Source organism: Zeugodacus cucurbitae, chromosome 4 (genome assembly GCF_028554725.1).
Source record: "Zeugodacus cucurbitae isolate PBARC_wt_2022May chromosome 4, idZeuCucr1.2, whole genome shotgun sequence".
NCBI classification, from domain to species: domain Eukaryota; kingdom Metazoa; phylum Arthropoda; class Insecta; order Diptera; family Tephritidae; genus Zeugodacus; species Zeugodacus cucurbitae.
Genome location: NC_071669.1, coordinates 39,601,174 through 39,623,928, shown reverse-complemented (window position 1 = coordinate 39,623,928; position 22,755 = coordinate 39,601,174). Strand labels below are relative to the sequence as shown.

General features: G+C 39.3%; 4 protein-coding genes across 6 annotated transcripts; 3 read left to right on the top strand and 1 right to left on the bottom strand.

Moving 5' to 3' along the window:
- The first annotated feature begins 2,263 nt into the window (after window positions 1-2,263).
- Sb_16 (uncharacterized) lies at window positions 2,264-13,129 on the top strand. Of its 3 annotated transcripts, XM_054228887.1 has the most exons (6): window positions 2,264-2,477; window positions 5,205-7,086; window positions 7,615-8,387; window positions 11,208-11,592; window positions 11,715-12,010; window positions 12,079-13,129. In XM_054228887.1, exons 2-6 carry the CDS (start codon window positions 5,221-5,223, stop codon window positions 12,680-12,682), a joined length of 3,924 nt encoding a protein of 1,307 aa, XP_054084862.1. In that variant the 5' UTR covers window positions 2,264-2,477; window positions 5,205-5,220; the 3' UTR covers window positions 12,683-13,129. The 3 variants fall into 3 exon arrangements, with proteins under 3 accessions (XP_054084862.1, XP_054084860.1, XP_054084861.1); XM_054228885.1 differs by lacking the exons at window positions 11,208-11,592; window positions 11,715-12,010; window positions 12,079-13,129 and adding exons at window positions 8,841-9,136; window positions 9,205-10,255 and having other exon boundaries at window positions 7,615-8,718; XM_054228886.1 differs by lacking the exons at window positions 7,615-8,387; window positions 11,208-11,592; window positions 11,715-12,010; window positions 12,079-13,129 and adding exons at window positions 8,841-9,136; window positions 9,205-10,255 and having other exon boundaries at window positions 2,267-2,477.
- A 2,954-nt stretch (window positions 13,130-16,083) lies between these two features.
- LOC105214423 (uncharacterized) lies at window positions 16,084-17,492 on the top strand. Its single transcript, XM_011187850.3, has 2 exons — window positions 16,084-16,367; window positions 16,439-17,492. Exons 1-2 carry the CDS (start codon window positions 16,289-16,291, stop codon window positions 17,383-17,385), a joined length of 1,026 nt encoding a protein of 341 aa, XP_011186152.1. The 5' UTR covers window positions 16,084-16,288; the 3' UTR covers window positions 17,386-17,492.
- Window positions 17,493-20,387: 2,895 nt separating this feature from the next.
- LOC105214422 (uncharacterized) lies at window positions 20,388-21,652 on the top strand. Its single transcript, XM_011187848.3, has 2 exons — window positions 20,388-20,824; window positions 20,880-21,652. Exons 1-2 carry the CDS (start codon window positions 20,639-20,641, stop codon window positions 21,426-21,428), a joined length of 735 nt encoding a protein of 244 aa, XP_011186150.1. The 5' UTR covers window positions 20,388-20,638; the 3' UTR covers window positions 21,429-21,652.
- A 158-nt stretch (window positions 21,653-21,810) lies between these two features.
- On the bottom strand, window positions 21,811-22,607 carry LOC105214421 (uncharacterized). The gene is made up of 2 exons (XM_011187847.3): window positions 22,312-22,607; window positions 21,811-22,247 (listed from the first exon to the last, which is right to left on the bottom strand). Exons 1-2 carry the CDS (start codon window positions 22,486-22,488, stop codon window positions 21,864-21,866), a joined length of 561 nt encoding a protein of 186 aa, XP_011186149.1. The 5' UTR covers window positions 22,489-22,607; the 3' UTR covers window positions 21,811-21,863.
- Between the last annotated feature and the right edge of the window lie 148 nt (window positions 22,608-22,755).

The window sequence follows — 22,755 nt, the reverse complement described above, 5'->3', positions numbered from 1 at the left end:
TATATTAGATTAATTTTTATTTTTACCTTAGCAAATTAACGGATTAATAAATTCAATATTTTATTAAAAATATATCTTAAAAATTTTAATCGTGATGGGCATATAGAGAGTTTCGAATTAATTAATCACAACAGAACTTAAAAAGGAAACTTGTCAGTGCAACAATAGCAAGTTCTAAGTAACTGCGAAATGATAACTACACTAAAAAATGGACCCCTCTTGTCATAGTCCATTTTTAGGTGACAAATCTTCAGTACCAATTTGAATCTTTGTGTAAGGTATGAAATGGACTACGACCTACTTCCCATATGATACCATAATAAATTCCATAAGATTACTTCAAAGTAGATATATGTATGTAGGTATCAATAACATTGATTAACAAAAACATTTTAACCTTTTTTGCCACAAGAAAACTTATATCAAATGACTAGTGCCACTAAACCATAATATGTGAATGAAATATAAAAAATTGTTGCTTAACTGCTTATGATTTTCATGAAACGGGAATAGTCTCCAACAATAATTTTCTAGCATTCCTGCACTCTATTTCCCTTGATAGCGCTTATTCATTACGCAAATGTTCTGATCGCCTTGTCGTCACTCACAGCACTCAAATTTGGCGAAAAGAAATCCAGATGAGAGTCCAACATACTATGTATTTTTAAGGACACCTCAAAGTCTTGGTAATTTTTTTATTTATGGTTTCCTAGAAAATTTTGGACAACGTTAACTCTATCTCTCTTTAATTTCGCAAAGTACTAAATCCTGATTATTTCTTCGATTTGAAGGCTTTGGATCAGTCAATTCGGCACCATGAAGGATGGATCTGGCCGAAGGCAAGTTTGGATACTGAGTAATGTCTTTGTGCTGCAACCAAGTTTGAGTAACAATCAGCTACTCGACCCTTTGGTTCGGTGGCTTATGTCTGGGTCCTGTTTCGACCAACCTAATAACAGGAAGTGTAATATTTATACAGTCGTATAAATGAAGTAATTTAAAAACAGACACCTATATGCGGTCAGAAATGAATATGTAATAATGTAATAATGATATTAGAAACCATGGACTGACAATTAATAATATACGAGCACACTTCATATACTCCACCTAATGAATTTCGTCACTTTGCAAACAAATAGTTTTGGTATGCTGTTTGGTATCCCATAACTGGTCCTTATTTTGGAATGATTTCTTCCCAATTCGTTCCTTTAGCTCCCCGAAACGATTTTCAATTATATTCAATTCTGTTTTTTTAATCCTTAAGGCATTCTGCACGAAATACAATTAATGTCCTTCATGTCAGCTATGTTTCGAAGACTTTTCAAAGCTTATTTCTACACATCTATAAAATGATATAAATCAGTTGATTTGGTTAAAATCTTAGAATAATTTACAATGTACTTATTATTTTGACCACAATATACTTCTATAATAGATTTCCACGCCTACTTAAATATTTTTCACTCTAAAAGGCATACCCATATCGAATTTATTAAAACGGACTCAAAGTTGCATTCAAAATTCAAAATTTAACCATGATTGCAGGCTAAGAATGTTCTTATTATTTTGTGTGTATATGTATATGTGTGTATACCGTAAATTTAACTTTGAAAGTGTAGTTTCGAGCTTTTATTGCTTAATTATTATGTTGTGAGTCATTAAGTCTGAAACCCGAAACCATTTATAACATTGATTCGAGCATATCCCATATTTAATCATAATAGATTAGTTTAACCCTAAATTCAATATTATTTTCAAGTCGGAGCTGGTTTATTTTATTAGTGTGAAGTGTAGAACTTTTTCAAATGCCTTATTTTATTCACTTTATTCAAACAATCATCGAATATTAATCATAAATAGTCAAAAAAACCCGAAACTCATATTTATGTCTGTACACGATCGGCTATAAGTGACGGCCTCTAAGTATTCGCAGAAATCATGCAGGCAAACTATCAAAACTTACTAAGCAAAGGCCTCGCCAAATTCATTTGGAGGGTCCTCATGACGTCACTCTCCATAGAGTGCATATATATCTCAGCTGAAAAAAAAACATGTCTTTGAGAGACAACAACCAACAATTGTTAAGGGCTTTAACTGAAATGTGCAGAAACTAAACTATTGTCTTTATTGTTGGTTTTGCTTTAACCTATGTTCGTTGAAATTGCTTTGTCTCTTCGCCGTTTTACTCACTGAGCTTACCGGCTTAGCTTACCGCAACTGCGCTCTGCCAAGCTGCAACGTGCGGTAGTGGTATAAAATGTTGTGTGAGGTCCAAAACAAAGTCAGTCAAGCAGCCAACATCAGCAAAGCGCACAGCGCGATCAACAGGAAAGGAGCAAAGGATTACCTTTTCATTTTGTGAATTATTATATAAGGATACGAATAACAGTATTGTGCACAAATTGAGCATTTACGAGTGTTAAGTGATATTTATTTTTATTTTTAAACCAAATTCAGGCGAAACAAGCAAAAAGGTGAGTTTTGCAAAAAGCAAAAAGAAAAATAAAACTTAAAAACAAAAGCAAAAACAAAATTTTAAGAAATTACGAAATTATGTAATGTGCAAAACGGCTAAAAAGCGTTAAATTTGTGTCAACAGTGAAGGTAAAAGATGTTGTAGCAGTGAAAAAAAAAAACATTTTATTTAATAGGTGTGTCAATCAACCCTGGCAACAATCCGAAAAATAATAAATATTTTAATAAGACAAAAATAGAAAAAGTTTACTCTATAAGTGCAAGCGAAGTTGTCAGAAATTTGGTGTTGCCATTGAGTTTGAGTTTACTCACATCCGTTGCATGGCGACTGACTCCAAATTCACAAAAAAAGCGTAAATAATCGCAAAGCGCGTGTGAAATGCGAAATAAATGTGCATAAATTTGTATTATGCATTATGAACACTATTAAGGGGAAAGATAAACGAAAGACCAACTAAGGAAATTCGAATTGCCAACAATCACACTATAGTGTAGGTTTAATGAACTGAACAATGTAAGAGTTGCGAAAACCATGTTTAAACATCTTTGTATATTTTGCGCATTTGTTGGCAGCCAAAATGGAATTATGAAATTTATGGACACAGATGTCACAACTTGACATAAATAGACTTAAAAGGTTTTATTTGTCCGAGTGATTAGTAAATGTATAATTTCAACGCTGAAAATGGAGTATTGTTGCGAGATAACGGCACGATTTTTTTTATTTTACAAAATGATATTTGTTTCAGTTTAAAATTTCGAAAATTTTAACCTGATCTGGAGAATACAAAAAATGGGGGGTGGGTTTTAAAAAATAATTGATTTTACAAAAATTTCAAACAGCTGAATCACAGCTATCATAAACTAAAATATCTAGTTTATCTTTAAATCATCATTTTCCGGCTTTTGATCTTGAAAATTAACAAATTAATTACCAATATTTCTTTTTTTCTATAAGCATATATAGCTGAGATCTTTTTTTATAATAACTTATCTTCGATAATAAATATAACAATACTTTCAATTTATTTATTTTATATAGTACAAAAATCATTAACTAAACTTCCTCAGTACTTCCCAATTTTTTTTATACAAAAATACATATTTTTTAGTTTTAAAATATTTGATTTAACCATAAATTTAAAGTGTATAAGAAGAAAAAAATTATAAAAATTATTAATGCATTTTAGAAAATTTCAAGCACAATTTTTAGTATCAAATTTTATACCAACTCAAATCGTGCATAAAATACAGTAATTCAAAATTCCAAAAACATAACTGTACACTACTCGTTCCGTAGGCATACACACACTTACACAAACCGTAAACCGTAACGGGCCCCTCACTGGATGCAGCGCCCATTACAACATTTCCATAAGTTGTTTTCGCAAAATAAGCTGTTATATATCCATATATATATTTGAATCTATGCGTATCTTTATATTTAAAACGGATGTGGTTGCATAATAAAGTGAAAAACAAAAGTTTAAATTAAAATAACGGTATACAGACAATGAACTATTAAACGATGCTTAAAATTCAGCTTTATACAAACACATAAACATTACGAGGCTAATATTGCAGCAGTGGTGGCATTTTTCGCTCCAGAAGACATAATTAAATCTCAAACCCACAACAAAAGCAACAAAGCCAAAAAAGTAAACAGTGAAACTGCCATCTGTCTGATACCTTGAACCCCCACACTCCGGCACACACACACTTGGGCATTTGGCAATTGCATAACAACTCCATAAAAGAAACAAGCCGAAAATGTCAAGCAACACAAGTCATCCAGGTCTCCGACGCATTCAAGTAAAACACGAAAAGAAAAGGGCTTACACAAAAGCGACAACAAGGCCAGCTAAAAAGTCACGACTCTCCCCTATGCCATTTCCTCTGCTTGACGTGCGCTCATTTGCTCTGACACATGTAACGGCGGTCACACTGCGTTGCATTTAAGGAGTTAATCCACAAATCACACGTAACCGTCATTGTTGTTATTGTATGTGTGTATGTATGCTTTGCGAAAAGTGAGTGTTTTTATGTTTTCTTTGCTTATTATGCAAATAACTTCCCGCGCCAAACCAAGCCTAAGCGCTTACATCAGGCCGAGTGTGTAAAACGCTTCCTCCGCGTCGAGGTTAAGCTAATAGTAAATAAAATATATGTACATACAGACATGAAATGAACAGCAGCGCCTGCGCACCTGGTGTACATCCGCACTCCACTTTTGCGACTTGCAACATCACACCAGTTAGCTGCGCTGTTGATTGTTTATTTCTTGCTTGTTGTCGGTGTTGTTGTTTTTCTTTTTTCGTTTCAAGCTAACGACCTTAAAACGAAAGTAAAAGTCTTTCGCGCCTTGCTGCGACTCAAGCAACTGCTACCTCGAGCGTGACTCACTGTCAGCGCTATGCTCTGAACGCTATGCTCTTCAGTGCGACCACGGCAAAGAGTCAGCAAACCGGTTGCTGGCGATTGCCGCAATGCTTGTACAATATTTATTGTTGATCTTTACGAAAGCGCAACAGCAACAACAACAGCGCTAAAGTGGCACAATGACCACAAATCTGTCTAGCGCCATCATTAATATTTAGGTTAATTAACACACTACGCGGAGCAGAGAAAGAGTAGTAAAAATCATTGAACTTGTGAAACATTTGAGTTGTTACCTCATTGCTGTTTTGCCGCAATCACTAATCACACGTTTATTTATTATTTTACAGCTCAGACGCCTACACTATGCGATTAACACACCGTTTGGCTGTTATGGCCGCCATACTATTGGCTGGCTCTTCATTTATCCACGCCGAGGAATCATCCTGGGGTGGCGGCTGGGAACCCTCGAAAGCGTCAATGCTCAGCAGACGCTCCGTAGAGTCTGAGAAAGCAGATGCCGCTGCTGTACAGCCAGCAGAGGTACAGGGCCGTAATTATGGTGTGCATGAAGCGATCTACAGCAACGACACGAACACCGATATCAATGCCATTATCGATCAGATCATCAATTCACGCCGCGAAGGACGTATTTTAGGCGACTACGACCAAGTGTATGCTGATGGTAATATCGATCAGGCGCTACAACAAGGTGACGATATGCAAGCACGCAATCTGATACGTGATAAGCTTTGCGGATTGGGTTTAATGAGCTGCGATGTTGAAGAAAAGCGTCCTTACTATTCAAGCATATATGCGCAAGGTCCACCACCATCTTCATTTGGCGGCGGTCCATATGGTCCGGCCAGACCTATGCCACCACCCGGTCATTTCAATAGCCGTCCTCCACCACCACCACCATCGTCGTTGAACTCGTTTGGACCACCACGTAAGGTTGGCTATGAAGGCGCTTACAAACCACCTTTCCGCCCGTCGGGTCCTGGCGGTCCTGTATATAACGGTCCCTACTTGGAAAATCCACCACCATCCGCAATTGGTGCCACAGGTCCAAACACGTTTAACAAACCTCCACCCGGTGCCATCATTTATGGCAGCAAACCCCCAGGTCCAGTTTACAATGGCAATTCCGGTGCACCACCACCGTATGCCTTTGAGAACCCCATTGGTGAGAAAATTCAAGCAGCCAGTTCTTCACAAACAAATTTCTATGCCCAGCAATCATCTTCAGCATCATCAGCTTCCTCTTCGTCTTCGAAAGTAGTTGTTGGCAATTTGAATGCTATACCAGTATCAGGACCTGCCGGTGGCTTGCAACAACATGTGCACCACCATTTCCACCATGTCGAGGGCGGCGATGCTAATGCTAAGGTGCCTACAGTACCCATACCAATTGGTGCTGGTCAATCGATTAACACCGATTTTTCGACTCTTGCACAATCATCGGCCACTTTCACACCACAAAGTCAAGGTGGTTTCACCGAATCTAATGCATTTAATGCCGGTTATAACGGCGCTTCCCAAGGCGGTTTACTCTCACAGGCGGCAGCTAACAGTTTCGGCAACTATGAGAAACCCAACACTGACCTTTACAAACCCGCGGGAGGTTTAGGTAGCTTTGGTAATGCTGGCCCACAAGGAATTTACGAACAATCTGGTATATCTGGTGGTCAAGGTGGCATTTACGAGCAAAACACCGGCGCAAGTGGTTTCGGTCAGAGCGGTTTTGCACAATCAACTAATTTCGCACCGTCGAACAATTTCGGACAATCCAACAACTTTGGACAGCCCAGCGGCAGCTATCACAGCCAGAATCCCGACTACTTTAAGAAGGAATTACAAAACTTTGGCGGTATTGGAACTTCGGCCGGCTACAACGGCATCGGCAACAATTTGGGTGGTCAGTACCAAGGTGGATACGATCCCTCACGTCAACAGATCGTCGATTGCCAATGTGTGCCATTCAACCAATGTCCTGCTGCCGATCGTATCGGACGCAAAGAGGATCTGATTTTGGCGATCGATCCACGCAATTTGGGTAAAGACATTGAAGCTTTAGGTGATGAGACCGCTACAAATGCGACTGTCAGCGCAACAGAAGATAAGAAGGAAGAAAAGAAAGATGAGGAGAATAAACGCAGCAAGCGTCAGGCTAAGGCTGAAGATAAGCAATCCGATGATGGTGCAGCCGATCTACCGTTAGATGCTGAAGGGGTAAGTGTAATTGAAAACCTTATTTTACTAAACTCTTCGTGTTGTTTTGATAATTGTAACCCGATTAATTTCGTCTATAAACATACGCAATAATAAACAAAAATGTATAACAAACTAATTGGCAGCACAGGTAAAAGCCGCATCACTCTACTACGTTCCACAAGCACACTCATGAACCACATGACGCGTTGCGCGCTACACGTCCCCAGCAGCTCAAACAGTCGACTGACATATGTACAACTCTGTTGTTCAAATTGAACAGTGAACACAAGTGAAAACCTAAGGACCTAACTGAAATTTTGTGGTTCCAATATTAATTGACGAGCTCTCAATGTAACTAATCTCACTAAAAACTCTCCATCTCTAACTGCACAGCCAAACCATTCATTCCATTCGGTTTCAAGTCGCACGCATACTAGCATGCCAAAGCAAACACCTCACACACGCGCCATCCGACCTAAACTTCTTACCATTTTATTCATTTCCTCTTTCTCACTTATCCCTTCCCAAAACATCTACCTTGTATAGCGCACTGGCATACCCGATCTGGCAGCCATCGAGCTCATAAAGCGAAAAATTCTACCCACCTATGGTGTATCATTTGGCTTGCCATACCCCACAGGTGGTGGTGGTTATCCCGCAAATCCGCATGGTGATTTTTATCCAGCACCGAATCCGCACTTCGGTTCGATTGGACCCAATGGCTTAAACTTAGGTCTTCTAAATGTAAATCCATTGGTTTCCGTACAGGTCAGCAAAACCGAGTTCGGAGATAAAGTCGTAAAGCCATTAGTTAATCTTCATGTCACACCAAATGCGAACATTTTTGAAAAAGTTGGTGAATTATTCAAGTCCAAACCTGAATACATTCACAACACACATTACCATCATCACGATCATTATAGTAACTTTGAGCATGATCATCATTCACATCCGCATGCTGTTACCGCGCCTGGCCCCATATACGATGTTGTGCCAAGCCAACCGATTTACGAGCATCACAGTACAGTAACTGCGCCTGCAAGCACTACATTTAATACTGGGTTCCTCCACCAACAGCAACATTTCACAACACAACATACATCTTTCGGCACAACCTTCGCAGCGAACTTTTATCCTGGTCCCTCTGCTATCGCTGGGCACACATCATATCCCACCACGGGTAACGCTCATTTCGGAGGCTCAATACCAAGTGGCTTCGGCGCTAGTAGTCATGGCTCCGCTAATTTTGGTGGTTCAATTCCCAGTGGCTTTGGCGCAAGCGGCCATGGCGCGAATTATTATGGCGGCGCCTCACCGCAGTCTGGTTACCCAACTGGCTATGGCTCTAACGGCCACGCTGGTGAGATTTTCGCTGGTGGGCATTACAATGAATACGAGGAACGTAGTTCCAATCTCAGCGTAGCATTTAGGGGGCCAGTTGAGCATAGCCGTAAACAGCATCATTTGAATGCATTGGACAATCGGAGAGGTAAAAGCTTACGTCCAATACCCGCACAAGCGCCTGGTGCGGCAGAAGGTAGCGACTATGTGACATTTCCACGCGATCGACGACGTCGCGATGTGGTTGAACACGAGGAAGCTGCGGAACGTAGAGAGAGTGTTTTGGCACGAACGGTAAAGACAGAAGAGGTAAACGCGTGAATCCGAAAAGATTTATATTACAGCATGAGACGAGGGCAAAATTAATAAAACAACTGTATTTGTGTATATTGTGTCGTATAGATAAACTAATCAATTTACCTTCCTCCTAGCGCGCCTATTATGGCAACCGTCCAGTTGAGAAGACTTGCCGCGTCAACGAAGTGTGCTGTCGTCGTCCATTACGTCCAGCGCCACAACAACAACTCGGTCGCTGTGGCACACGCAACGCTGCCGGCATCACCGGTCGCATTAAGAACCCATCCTACATCGACGGCGACAGTGAGTTCGGCGAGTACCCGTGGCACGTGGCTATTTTGAAGAAGGACCCCAAGGAATCAATTTACGCTTGCGGCGGTACATTGGTTGATGCACAACACGTAATCACTGCTGCTCATTGCATTAAATCGTAAGCATTACTAAATCTTCACAAGCCTGAATAATAATTTTAACAAATTTTTTGTTTGAAAATTATAGGCAAAATGGTTTTGACTTGCGTGCTCGTCTAGGTGAATGGGATGTTAACCACGATGTCGAATTCTTCCCATACATTGAACGTGATGTTGTCTCAGTACATATTCATCCCGAATACTATGCTGGTACTTTGGACAATGATTTAGCCGTACTGAAACTGGACCATCCCGTTGACTTCACCAAGAACCCACACATCAGTCCCGCTTGTTTGCCTGACAAATTCTCCGACTTTACCGGTGCCCGTTGCTGGACCACTGGTTGGGGCAAAGATGCTTTCGGCGATCATGGCAAATACCAGAATATCCTGAAGGAGGTCGATGTGCCAATCTTGTCCCATCACCAATGCGAATCGCAATTGCGTCAAACTCGTCTCGGCTACAGCTACAAACTCAATCCCGGTTTCGTTTGCGCTGGCGGTGAAGAGGGCAAGGATGCATGCAAGGGTGACGGCGGCGGCCCATTGGTATGTGAACGCAACGGCATCTGGAATGTGGTCGGTGTTGTGTCCTGGGGCATCGGTTGCGGTCAAGCCAATGTGCCCGGCGTGTATGTGCGCGTCTCGCACTATTTGGACTGGATTCGCCAAATTACGCAATACTATAAATGAGTAGTGGCACCAGTGGCGACGACGCCTGTGCGGGCAACCGCAACAGCAACAGCCTATCACAGCTGTCAGTCGCAAGACCGAGATGTGTTCCACTTTCACTTTCGATAAGCCATTTTTTATGAGTAATACGACTTGTATGAGTATATGATAATGATATTATTTATTTTTGTTAGTGTTGTAAGTGTAGGCACATATGTAAGTATTTAAGTGCTCTTCAGTGCGACTTCTTGTTTTTGTCAATTATTGTTTTTGTTTTTGTTTGTGTAAATATTTATTGCCTTCTTCTACATTTGTTAAATTATTTTACGCTCGCCTTAGTGCTACTGAGGCTGCTGCGGCGACAACTTTCCAACACTGTTAAATTATTATATTTAATTACTTGTACGACACTAAATTGTCATAACTTTTATAAAACTTTCAGAAAATAAAATATTTATAATAAAATTAGATGCATTTTATTTTTTTTAAATACCCAAGGAGTATATTGACTTCGCGACAACTCTTCCTGAATCCATTTCCAGGGGTAGTCTCCACTTCTTTTACTTCTGTGAAAATGTTCTCTTTTAATTTAAATACAGTTGAACTTCTCTAACTCGAATCACCATAATCCCCAAAAAAATTCGAGTTAGAGAGACTTCCGACTTATGGAAGGTAATTTGTATGAAACTTGACTTCTATTGCCAATTCAGAGTTCGAGTTATGGAGAACTTCGAGTTATATATGTTCGAGTTATGGAAGTTCAACTCTATTTAAACAGAAGCTAAAAAATTACTCTTGTTTATTGCAGTTGGACTTTGCTTTACATTATATGAATCATTGTAACCATCAGCATTCCCAAAACTTTTGTAATAATTCTAAAAAAAAGTAAGTTTGTCCAAATTCAGAAATATTATAGCAGTTATTTCTTTTCTTCTCGACTTAGTGGCATTTCACATCATAAACTTTGTCCATCAAAATTAAAGGAGGTCTCTCACTTACCAAGCTATAATTAAGCGATACCACATTGAATATTTCCAGGACTAGAGATTTTGCATCCATTCCAACGACAGTGTTATTCCGTGCCCGTGAATGGGCTCATCGCATCGAATTAGACATCAAAGTGTTAAAAATGGAAATATCCATTTGTTTCGCATAGTTATTTATCGTAAAGAAAGTAGAGCTACTATTACTACGAATTATCCGATGATATCCGATGTGGACATCATTCAAAAGGTTCTCGGGATGATTCAAAGATTTTGTAAACGTACTTACATACATGTGTACATATGTCTTTATTTATAATAAATATGAGATTTGGAAGATTACAATTTGTTGACGGTTGATTAAATTTCAATCAAATATACTAAATTTGTGCAATTAGTAGTCATGGCTCCGCTAATTTTGGTGGTTCAATTCCCAGTGGCTTTGGCGCAAGCGGCCATGGCGCGAATTATTATGGCGGCGCCTCACCGCAGTCTGGTTACCCAACTGGCTATGGCTCTAACGGCCACGCTGGTGAGATTTTCGCTGGTGGGCATTACAATGAATACGAGGAACGTAGTTCCAATCTCAGCGTAGCATTTAGGGGGCCAGTTGAGCATAGCCGTAAACAGCATCATTTGAATGCATTGGACAATCGGAGAGGTAAAAGCTTACGTCCAATACCCGCACAAGCGCCTGGTGCGGCAGAAGGTAGCGACTATGTGACATTTCCACGCGATCGACGACGTCGCGATGTGGTTGAACACGAGGAAGCTGCGGAACGTAGAGAGAGTGTTTTGGCACGAACGGTAAAGACAGAAGAGGTAAACGCGTGAATCCGAAAAGATTTATATTACAGCATGAGACGAGGGCAAAATTAATAAAACAACTGTATTTGTGTATATTGTGTCGTATAGATAAACTAATCAATTTACCTTCCTCCTAGCGCGCCTATTATGGCAACCGTCCAGTTGAGAAGACTTGCCGCGTCAACGAAGTGTGCTGTCGTCGTCCATTACGTCCAGCGCCACAACAACAACTCGGTCGCTGTGGCACACGCAACGCTGCCGGCATCACCGGTCGCATTAAGAACCCATCCTACATCGACGGCGACAGTGAGTTCGGCGAGTACCCGTGGCACGTGGCTATTTTGAAGAAGGACCCCAAGGAATCAATTTACGCTTGCGGCGGTACATTGGTTGATGCACAACACGTAATCACTGCTGCTCATTGCATTAAATCGTAAGCATTACTAAATCTTCACAAGCCTGAATAATAATTTTAACAAATTTTTTGTTTGAAAATTATAGGCAAAATGGTTTTGACTTGCGTGCTCGTCTAGGTGAATGGGATGTTAACCACGATGTCGAATTCTTCCCATACATTGAACGTGATGTTGTCTCAGTACATATTCATCCCGAATACTATGCTGGTACTTTGGACAATGATTTAGCCGTACTGAAACTGGACCATCCCGTTGACTTCACCAAGAACCCACACATCAGTCCCGCTTGTTTGCCTGACAAATTCTCCGACTTTACCGGTGCCCGTTGCTGGACCACTGGTTGGGGCAAAGATGCTTTCGGCGATCATGGCAAATACCAGAATATCCTGAAGGAGGTCGATGTGCCAATCTTGTCCCATCACCAATGCGAATCGCAATTGCGTCAAACTCGTCTCGGCTACAGCTACAAACTCAATCCCGGTTTCGTTTGCGCTGGCGGTGAAGAGGGCAAGGATGCATGCAAGGGTGACGGCGGCGGCCCATTGGTATGTGAACGCAACGGCATCTGGAATGTGGTCGGTGTTGTGTCCTGGGGCATCGGTTGCGGTCAAGCCAATGTGCCCGGCGTGTATGTGCGCGTCTCGCACTATTTGGACTGGATTCGCCAAATTACGCAATACTATAAATGAGTAGTGGCACCAGTGGCGACGACGCCTGTGCGGGCAACCGCAACAGCAACAGCCTATCACAGCTGTCAGTCGCAAGACCGAGATGTGTTCCACTTTCACTTTCGATAAGCCATTTTTTATGAGTAATACGACTTGTATGAGTATATGATAATGATATTATTTATTTTTGTTAGTGTTGTAAGTGTAGGCACATATGTAAGTATTTAAGTGCTCTTCAGTGCGACTTCTTGTTTTTGTCAATTATTGTTTTTGTTTTTGTTTGTGTAAATATTTATTGCCTTCTTCTACATTTGTTAAATTATTTTACGCTCGCCTTAGTGCTACTGAGGCTGCTGCGGCGACAACTTTCCAACACTGTTAAATTATTATATTTAATTACTTGTACGACACTAAATTGTCATAACTTTTATAAAACTTTCAGAAAATAAAATATTTATAATAAAATTAGATGCATTTTATTTTTTTTAAATACCCAAGGAGTATATTGACTTCGCGACAACTCTTCCTGAATCCATTTCCAGGGGTAGTCTCCACTTCTTTTACTTCTGTGAAAATGTTCTCTTTTAATTTAAATACAGTTGAACTTCTCTAACTCGAATCACCATAATCCCCAAAAAAATTCGAGTTAGAGAGACTTCCGACTTATGGAAGGTAATTTGTATGAAACTTGACTTCTATTGCCAATTCAGAGTTCGAGTTATGGAGAACTTCGAGTTATATATGTTCGAGTTATGGAAGTTCAACTCTATTTAAACAGAAGCTAAAAAATTACTCTTGTTTATTGCAGTTGGACTTTGCTTTACATTATATGAATCATTGTAACCATCAGCATTCCCAAAACTTTTGTAATAATTCTAAAAAAAAGTAAGTTTGTCCAAATTCAGAAATATTATAGCAGTTATTTCTTTTCTTCTCGACTTAGTGGCATTTCACATCATAAACTTTGTCCATCAAAATTAAAGGAGGTCTCTCACTTACCAAGCTATAATTAAGCGATACCACATTGAATATTTCCAGGACTAGAGATTTTGCATCCATTCCAACGACAGTGTTATTCCGTGCCCGTGAATGGGCTCATCGCATCGAATTAGACATCAAAGTGTTAAAAATGGAAATATCCATTTGTTTCGCATAGTTATTTATCGTAAAGAAAGTAGAGCTACTATTACTACGAATTATCCGATGATATCCGATGTGGACATCATTCAAAAGGTTCTCGGGATGATTCAAAGATTTTGTAAACGTACTTACATACATGTGTACATATGTCTTTATTTATAATAAATATGAGATTTGGAAGATTACAATTTGTTGACGGTTGATTAAATTTCAATCAAATATACTAAATTTGTGCAAATTTCTTTCCGCTATCTTTGTGGGGAAATAGGTATGGTTATAAACCGATTTCCAATTTTCAAACATAACAGGATATGAAGAAAGTGATATGTACCGAATTTGGTTGAAATAGGTAGAGTAGTCCATGGTGTATTGAACCAAAAGTGACCAGTGCCACACCCATTTTGCAGTTTTTCTATCAATTTGATTGTATTTGGTGTCTTTTATTACCAATTTAAAACACTTTTATTAATATTCAACATAAGCTTTATATGGAAGGTGGGCGTGGTTATAATTCGATTTCTTGTCGATTTCCAGAAATGTTGGTTAATACAGCTTTAGCAGTTGACGACATAAAAAAAATTATTAGGAGAGCGGACAAACATAATTTGCCAAAAAATGTCATTCCCTCTTATAGTGAACCTCCGAATTTTGTTTTTATCGCTTTATGTAAAGCTTAGTTATAGCACTTTATAGCTTTTTGGTTGACGCAATTTCGTGGGCGGCAATGACCCGATTTAGCTTGCAATATTTCAATACTAGATACCAACTTTCTCAGGGAGTCAAGGAACTCAAGTTATCATTTGCACAGAAAGACGAACAGACATTGAAATACATCCGTATTTAGACTCTACTCTACACTCTGTTCACTTTGGTATATAAAACTCTAAGGGAGTTTTTCACACCCATTCCTTGGCACTCTGAGGAGCCCACAAACCGGCATTATGTGTAAAAACAAAACAAGAATATAACGCTCAGTAAACTAACAGCGTTTGTGGGAATACTGTTCTTCAGTTATGCCTTATATTTTATATCAATACCACAATTCGTAATTGAAAGCAACCACAACAGTAATATGTATGACATCGAAATTCCGTCGGATCATGACTGCACAATAGGATAAGCCAAGAATCAATAAATATGTCGAAATAAATTTGGCCTGTCAAACTCTCATCTAAAATATCGTTTTCAATGACCAATAGCGACCTCTTTGGCTCTGATTGACCTTATAACATAAATGCCAATCATGTTTTCGGAACGACAATATACATATTGATGCTGTGAATAAAATCTTTACATAGCCTAGTAAAATTAAGTAACATATTTCTTGACCTCTTTAGTTTGCTTCCAATGAAATTACAGCGTTTAGACATTCCTTAAGCCCAGTGAATTGTGCAGCCACTATGTTTGCGTTTCTAATATACATATCGAATCCCAAAACAGACAAATAAAAAATGAAGTTATATGGACCTAAAGCTTCCTCCGACATAATATGAAAAACAAATTAGGTTTACCTATACTTCCTTGTGACGTTAGTCTGGTTATTGCTCGGAATAAATACTCAACAATTTTTAACGAATTTGTCAATATAACGTTATAAAATTAGAATCAATGAATCTTTAAAATTTTCAAGGTTGCTTAGGCTTTTCTTTCAAGATTTGCTTTACGAGTGCAATTGGGTCGCTGCTTAGCGGAAGCGGGTGTTTACAAAAGTAATATCTAAATTAAATAAACAATTATATAAACGAATATTAACGGCTCCCAAAGCAGATGGCGCGTGGTTGCATCTGTTTATGATTTTACTTGCGTTGAAAGAGCTCGCTTGCGAAATTTGCCACTTTTGATTGCTTTTCTTAATATTTATTTTTTATGAACTGACCATATGCAACAGCTCATTAAATTTCTTTTACTATTTTTAATCATAAGCGCACTCACATACCAATTCACCTGAGCCCATATGCGCATAATACCTGAGCAGCAGCAAGCGTGATAAATGCCAGTTGAAAATTTCACTTCCTCAACCATAGCAATATGCCACAATGTGTGGTCTAAACTAAGCGAAACGAGTGTAGTAAAACTAAAATGTTCAAGTAAAAAGAATAATCGCGTCCACTAAGTACCTTTGTGAAAAGTAAGAGTACAAAGTAATGAGCACACACACGCGCACTCTCACATCGGCACATATTTGCTTGGCTAGTGCCGCATTGCTTACACCTAGTACCTAAACAAGCGGCCAACTAATAAACTTGGCAGCTAACAAAGTTGCCGCTGTTGGACAAAATTGCGATCATACCGTATTTTGTGGCCGTTACAAGTGGCTGCACGCCGCGACCGCTGCCGTCGCCGCCTCTGCCTGGCCTCCTACAGACACTTGCCACAAGAAAATCGCTTTGGGTTTGCTTCTGTGTGCGTATTGTTTTTGTAGGTGCTTACCTTAACGGTATTTACAAGCGATTTGCTGTGTATAAAATCAATGTGCAGGATATTCAAATGCTCATTACTGAATTCGCAGCAAACATGATCAAGTGCAACTTAGCAAATACACTCGCTGTACCGCTACTTCTATTGGGTAGGTATTCAAATCCTGCAATATGGAAATTTTAATACTCACTCATATTGGTTTGGTGTTTCTTTGCGCAGCGCTCAGTTGTTCCACCACAATTGGACGCCTTAATAAACGCAGCGGCTACATCTACAAGCAGCCAGCTGGACCACCGCATGCCCCACATGGATTTTATGAGAGTAGCAACACACTGCACCCACATGAGTTGCCGTCCGGTCCGTCAGGTCCATCTCATGAGCCACCCAGCGGTCCATATTACGAGTACAAACCGTCGCTGCAGAGTGTGCATTCTCATGGAGGCGGCGGCGGCGGTGGCAAGTCCGGCTACAGCATTGGAAGTGGTTTGCGTTCCATCGCGCAAGGATCGGCCAACCAGGCATACACTGCGGTGGCCAATCAACATGCCGCGGCCAAACAGGCTGCTTTCATAGCCAAAAACACTTTGGCACAGGCTGCCTCACAAGCAGCTGCCACGGCACAGGCAGCGCTGGCCGGCAAAAAGGTGATTCTGCAGGAGTTGGAGCAACAGGCAGCCGAATCGCAACGTTCCCTCTCACGTGAGCTGGAACAATTGAAATCCGCTAAGATTGCCGCGCAGCTGGCTCAGCAAACGGCACAGTCTGCCAATCATCATGTCTCTGTGCTGATAGCGGCGGTGAATAACGCAAAATCGCTGGCTGAACAGGCCGAACAAGCTTCAAGTGAGGTGGCAAATCAGTTGGCTTCGCAATCGTCAATGGTCGGTCAGGCAAAAAGTCGAGTGGAACAAGTGGAGGAGCAGCTGAAGCAGGCACGCATCGATTACGAGGCTACCAAGGAGGCGACACTGAAAGCCGCATCTTCTGCCGCCGAAGCTCAGGTGAATGCATCCAAGGCGGGAGCGCACGCCACCATCGGTTTGCACGAGAGTACCAATCACAATCCTCCAAGTGCGGAAGGCGATGATTCGTCGTATGACATAGAAACCACTGCGCACGGTCAAGAGATACAGTATGAGACACATGACGACCATAGGAAGAAATAATGGAGTTTAACAATAAACATGCATGCGATTATTGCAGCAGCCAGTTAGGTTTATTTGACCTTGAGCTAAACATTTCTTAATTAAGATAATAAATAAAACATACCAAACTCCAGCTTTCATTTCACTACCTAGTGCAAACAATTTTGAAAAATAGTAAACTATAATAGAGAGTCTCCCTCTCTTTGAACTTTCATTAGTGGGTAGCTCCTCATAATGTGAACTGAAATATTTCAGAAGTTAATAAATCCATTTTAATGGGAGAATGTCCATCGACTCTGATTTTAGGCGCTTGGGAGATATTTTTTTTTACTGGCGCAACCTCATACATAGAAGTGGGCAGTCTCCGATGACAGGACAGGACTGGATTTACGTTCGGTGCCCTTGCAATTGGTGAATCTTAGCCAATTAGCCTACTAATAAGGTGCATGCATTTGCAGAATATGGTCGGAAGAAAGCATGCCTGACGATTGGAATATCAGTGTGCTCTGCCCAATCCATAGAAAGGGAGACCCCACAATATGTGCCAATTACCGTGGGATAAGCCTCCTAAATATCGCCTATAAGGTTCTATCGAGTCCACCATGGACCAGATATTCACCATGCACCAAATCTTGGAGAAGACCCGTGAAAATAGGATCGACACACGATAGCACGAAAAGGATCTGCGATACCTCATTTTGGAATCCCCGCAAAACGAATACGGTTGTGTAAGCTGCCGTTGAGCAACAGGTCTACGTTCGATATCAAACGAGATTTCAGACAAGGTGACTCACTATCACTAGCTGGAAAATATAATACGAGCTGCAGAGATAAATAGAGAAGGTACAATCTTCTATAAGAGTGTACAGCTGCTGGCGTACGCCGATAATATTGATATCATCGGAAGCAACAACCGCGCCGTTAATTCCGCTTTTTCCCGTCCGGATAAGGAAGCGAAGCGAATGGGTCTGGAGGTGAATGTGGACAAGAAAAAAAATATCTCCTGTCATCAAACAAACAGTCAGCGCATTCGCGTTTTGGCTCCCATGTCACTGTTGACAGTCATAACTTTGAAGTCGTAGATAATTTCGTATACCTGGAAACCAGCATCAATATTAGTCTTCGAGCGAAAGGTTTTGCGGAATATTTATGGACCTCTCAACATTGGCAACGGTGAATATCGCAGACGATGGAACGAGGAGCTGTACGAGTTATACGACGACATTGACATAGTTCAGCGAATAAAAGGACAGCGACTACGCCGACCTGGTTACCCTTGGAATTTCCAACTGGTGCCGAATTGCGAAGGAAACGCGAAAGGCGTGTTGTTGTCGACTCGGTTATAACCGGTTAAACGGTTTCTACGCCAATTATATACATACACTAAACTAAACGAGCTATGAACTAACTCAGTTGAAAAATCGCCAAACACTTTTCTTTTTCTTATTTCTTAGGAAAAATGTGTATTGTAGACTGCGCAATATGTCAAAAGACTGCCTGTCGCTGACTGCTTTCACCTGTGAAGAGGTCGCAGTTATCATCAAAAAAGTCAAATCGTCCAAATCCATCGACGGATATCGAACAATCTTCGCTTCCGGTCGTCAATAACCCGCAATGTTTCGAGGCAAATCATCAAAAATTTGAAGAATTAAAAATGGAGTTCTACATGGTGGAACCCCCTTCTGTTTAACTTTTACATCTCGAAACTCTCCCTATCACCAACAGGAGTCTCTGTCCACTCTTGCGCTGTCGATTGTACGCTATTCACGTCGACCAATGGAATAGCGCATACTTTCTCGCTTTTATACAGGAGCTACTAAAACTTTAGCAACCAGGGATTCACCAACTGGACGAAGGAGTACCTAAATATTTCAATCAATGGCATTAAAATTCCGACTGTGAGCACCCCCGAAGTGCAGAGTAGCTTCTTTGCCTCCCTACCAGTGAATGACGTACCTAAATCCCTATCCATCGCACACATCGAGCTCGAGTTGTCTTCCAAAACTAGAGAAACTTCGTTCTCAGTTTAATCTACCCCTACTTATCCAGATTGAAATCCGACATACCCAACATATGTCCTGCATGCAAAGAGTCCCCGCATTACACAAAATCTCTTTGCATGCCGAATAAATCCGACACCTCTAACACTCCTTTCCATTTTTTCCGACATTGTCGAAAAAGCTCCTTTCCTGGGTCCATTAGATGACTTCAATGACAATTAATTGTGCTTGCCTTTTAGACAGGTTTAGATAATCATTACAACAACCATCTAATCAAGAAACTACCATACCTAGCAATTTATCGGCTTCGTCACCTCCTTGGCTTCTATTGTATGCAGCTAAGTTTATGGTTGTCATTTCACTAATTTAATATATTACTGTGGAACTTCCATAACTCGAAGATATCCATAACTCAAATTTTTGTATTGGCAATAGCGTTTAGAAATCAAGATTCGTATAAATTTCCTTCCTTAACTCAAACTTCCTTAACTCGAAGTTGTCCATAACTCGATTTCTTAAATTGGCAATTGAAGTTAACTTTCTTACCAATTTTCTGCCATAAATCGAACTTTTCGACCACGGCATAAACAAAATTAAAAAATTTACAATCGAGGCTGGATTTTAAAAGAGTTCCTCTATATCTTATTAAGGCGAACAAATAATATGATATTACACTTATGGGTTGCATAAATCAAGTAAAAAAGGAATGGGATACAGACGTCAAGAGCCAAACAATAGCAAACTGCAACAAACAAAATTTAGAATACATGTTTTAACGTATGAACATAAAACTTTTTGCGAATTAAATAAATAAAACTGTATTTAAATCTATATTTTACAGATTTTTGAAAAAGTGTATATTTTAATGAATATCCTATAACTCTCTCTAACTCGAAGTTTTTTGCGGATTATGGTGATTCGAGTTAGAGAAGTTCCACTGTATATATGAGTCAGACACATTGAAACCTTTGAAGAATTGTACAGTTAGCTCCAGTTGAAGCGTCTTTCGGCGTGAGTACAATTCGTTTTCGATTATGATCGATAAAACTTAAGGTGAACTTAATTTGATCTTTAATTATGATTCTTGGCCTATTTGGAAACAAAAATTTTGTGAAACATCATAAAAATGTGATTTTATTTATATGAAATTTTTTATGAAAATTTTAACAATTTTAAAAAGAGTTATGCAGATATTCAAAGCAGACAATTGCAGTTTGCATCCGCTGGTTTGATACAATTGATTTGTTTGAAGACATTTATAAAATCTGTTACATATGGGCAAAAGGAATAAACGAAGATGTCATCCTAAACCATATTATAAAGGGAAACCACTTTGGCAACTTTTGAAAAATTTGCCAAATCATGGTGTTGGCCGCCTAATCATTCGTAGCTCCTTCCAACAGGACGAAAAACAACCCAGCTATATGCGCATACTTGCTGTAGATATGGCAACAAAGACTGTGAGTTGGTTTTGTTAATGGGATTTTTTGTTAACATTTATGTTCTTTTTACTAGATAAAAAATCCCAACAAACCCAACAATATAAAGATACCTGTAACAGTCGAAAGGAAATTGCGGGGAGTAATTTTCCCTCGACCAGTTAATATACAAAGTACTAGCTACTTATCTGATTTCATGCTTATTCCGGAAACCGAAGAAGAAAAGCTTTTGCGAAACTCAAAGACTGCAAGTGAATATAACTATGTATATTGGTCAGTTGCTCAAAAGAGAAGAATAAGGAAGATGATTGCAGGAGGAATGTCGCCAGAAGAAGCTAAACAGCGGGAGAAAAAGAGAAAAGCCAGAGAAGACGCTGAAGTTCAAGAATGTGCAGTACTTAACCGAAATCAAACTAACTTTGAAGATAATTTTGATGATTACATCGATGAGGAAGAAACGGATGAACTTTGTGACTCTCAGAATTTTCCTAAAGAGCAAATTCAGAAATATCCAGCATTCTCTAAAGAAAAATTTAGTGGTCAAAGTTATGGTTCAAAAAGGAGCTGTTCTCAATCATCAATTCCAGAGGAAGTCAGTAGCGCAAAATGGACAAAATGCCAGTGAATTAAACTTATTAATCTAAATAGCGAGTCATTAGTTATAACAGTTTTTTACGTTTATAAGTATTAAAAAGATTTCATCTTTAATTATAAATTGATTCATCAAAATATTTTTTTTTTTAATTCGATGAATTTTACATATTTAAACCTGCTTTTGGTTTAATTACTTTTGGAAGTTTTAATGAATTTGAATAAACATACAACTGAATTGAAATGGTGAAAAATAGACTAATTGAATTTTTTCTTCACATCGAACTTCGTCAAAATCTAGCACACCCTGAGAATGTAGGCTTTCCTAAGAAATCCCAAAGTGTGTGTGTGTGTGTTGAATACACTTTGAGCAATCCCATATTTGTATTTTTGTCAAACAATCAAACAATATACTATTTATGTTTTTTACAACTTAATATATTTTAGTAATGAAGTACAGAAAATATGCTTATAAAACATCTTCATATAGTTTCGGACTGATTGGAGTACCTAGCCCCATTGTACATTCAATAGTCGGCTTTTCACCCTCCTTTGCCAATCGTGCCAGTTTGTTGTGAGTAGACTTATGATGAACTTTCATTATCGGTGCTTCAACACCAGTTTCCTGTCGTATGAATTCGCGCAACAATGGAGGAAACTCTATACTAGTAGCTAATATTTGCTCAGATACTTTTTTAGAATTATTAATGTATTTCGTTTCCTCTTCTTTGGGGATTAATTCGTAATCCGGCTTATAGCTGGTGCTGTATATGGTGACAGGTTTCGGATTTATTACACCTCTCCACGTCTTTTCTACAGTTACTGCCACTTTACGTATAGGATCCTTAGCAGGCTATAATACAAATATTTCTATTTTCATTACATTATAAGTTAATTGCCGTTGTTATTTTACTCACATCATGTGGTGTAACCTCCACTTTCAGTATGCGCATATAGCAAGGCTCTTCATATCGCTGGAACTTGTTACGTATTATTAGCCGGCCAACACCATAGTCGCGCAGATTGCCTAAAATTTCCCACAGACTCCTGCCACGAAAATCAGTTGTACGTCCTATATATTTAACTGCACTCATTTCTCTTTACTTTGGTATTTTTAATTTATATAGCAATAATTAAAAGTTGTGATTATGAATTAAAATATCTGCACGGAGATGTGAAACAGCTGTTTGACATTCAACTGCTTGAACACACTCAAATTCTATGTGGATGGTGCTGCCACTTATTTCCCAAATGAAAATTTTGTTTTAATTTTCTATACACTGCAATTGAATTCTGAATATATAAATTCAATTTAAATTAAATATGATTTGAAATTGTTTAATCATTTATTAAAATTGTAA

What these genes read in the sequence shown, in the direction of transcription:
- LOC105214421 (XM_011187847.3), bottom strand. Translation starts at nt 22,488, where the DNA reads ATGAGTGCAGTTAAATATATAGGACGTACAACTGATTTTCGTGGCAGG. An exon ending in TGGAGGTTACACCACATGAT is followed by an intron (nt 22,248 to 22,311) that starts GTGAGTAAAATA and finishes TTTGTATTATAG; the next exon opens with CCTGCTAAGGATCCTATACG.
- Sb_16 (XM_054228887.1), top strand. Translation starts at nt 5,221, where the DNA reads ATGCGATTAACACACCGTTTGGCTGTTATGGCCGCCATACTATTGGCT. An exon ending in GAACGGTAAAGACAGAAGAG is followed by an intron (nt 11,593 to 11,714) that starts GTAAACGCGTGA and finishes CCTTCCTCCTAG; the next exon opens with CGCGCCTATTATGGCAACCG. An exon ending in GCTGCTCATTGCATTAAATC is followed by an intron (nt 12,011 to 12,078) that starts GTAAGCATTACT and finishes TGAAAATTATAG; the next exon opens with GCAAAATGGTTTTGACTTGC.
- LOC105214423 (XM_011187850.3), top strand. Translation starts at nt 16,289, where the DNA reads ATGCTCATTACTGAATTCGCAGCAAACATGATCAAGTGCAACTTAGCA. An exon ending in TGTACCGCTACTTCTATTGG is followed by an intron (nt 16,368 to 16,438) that starts GTAGGTATTCAA and finishes TTCTTTGCGCAG; the next exon opens with CGCTCAGTTGTTCCACCACA.
- LOC105214422 (XM_011187848.3), top strand. Translation starts at nt 20,639, where the DNA reads ATGGGCAAAAGGAATAAACGAAGATGTCATCCTAAACCATATTATAAA. An exon ending in TAGATATGGCAACAAAGACT is followed by an intron (nt 20,825 to 20,879) that starts GTGAGTTGGTTT and finishes TCTTTTTACTAG; the next exon opens with ATAAAAAATCCCAACAAACC.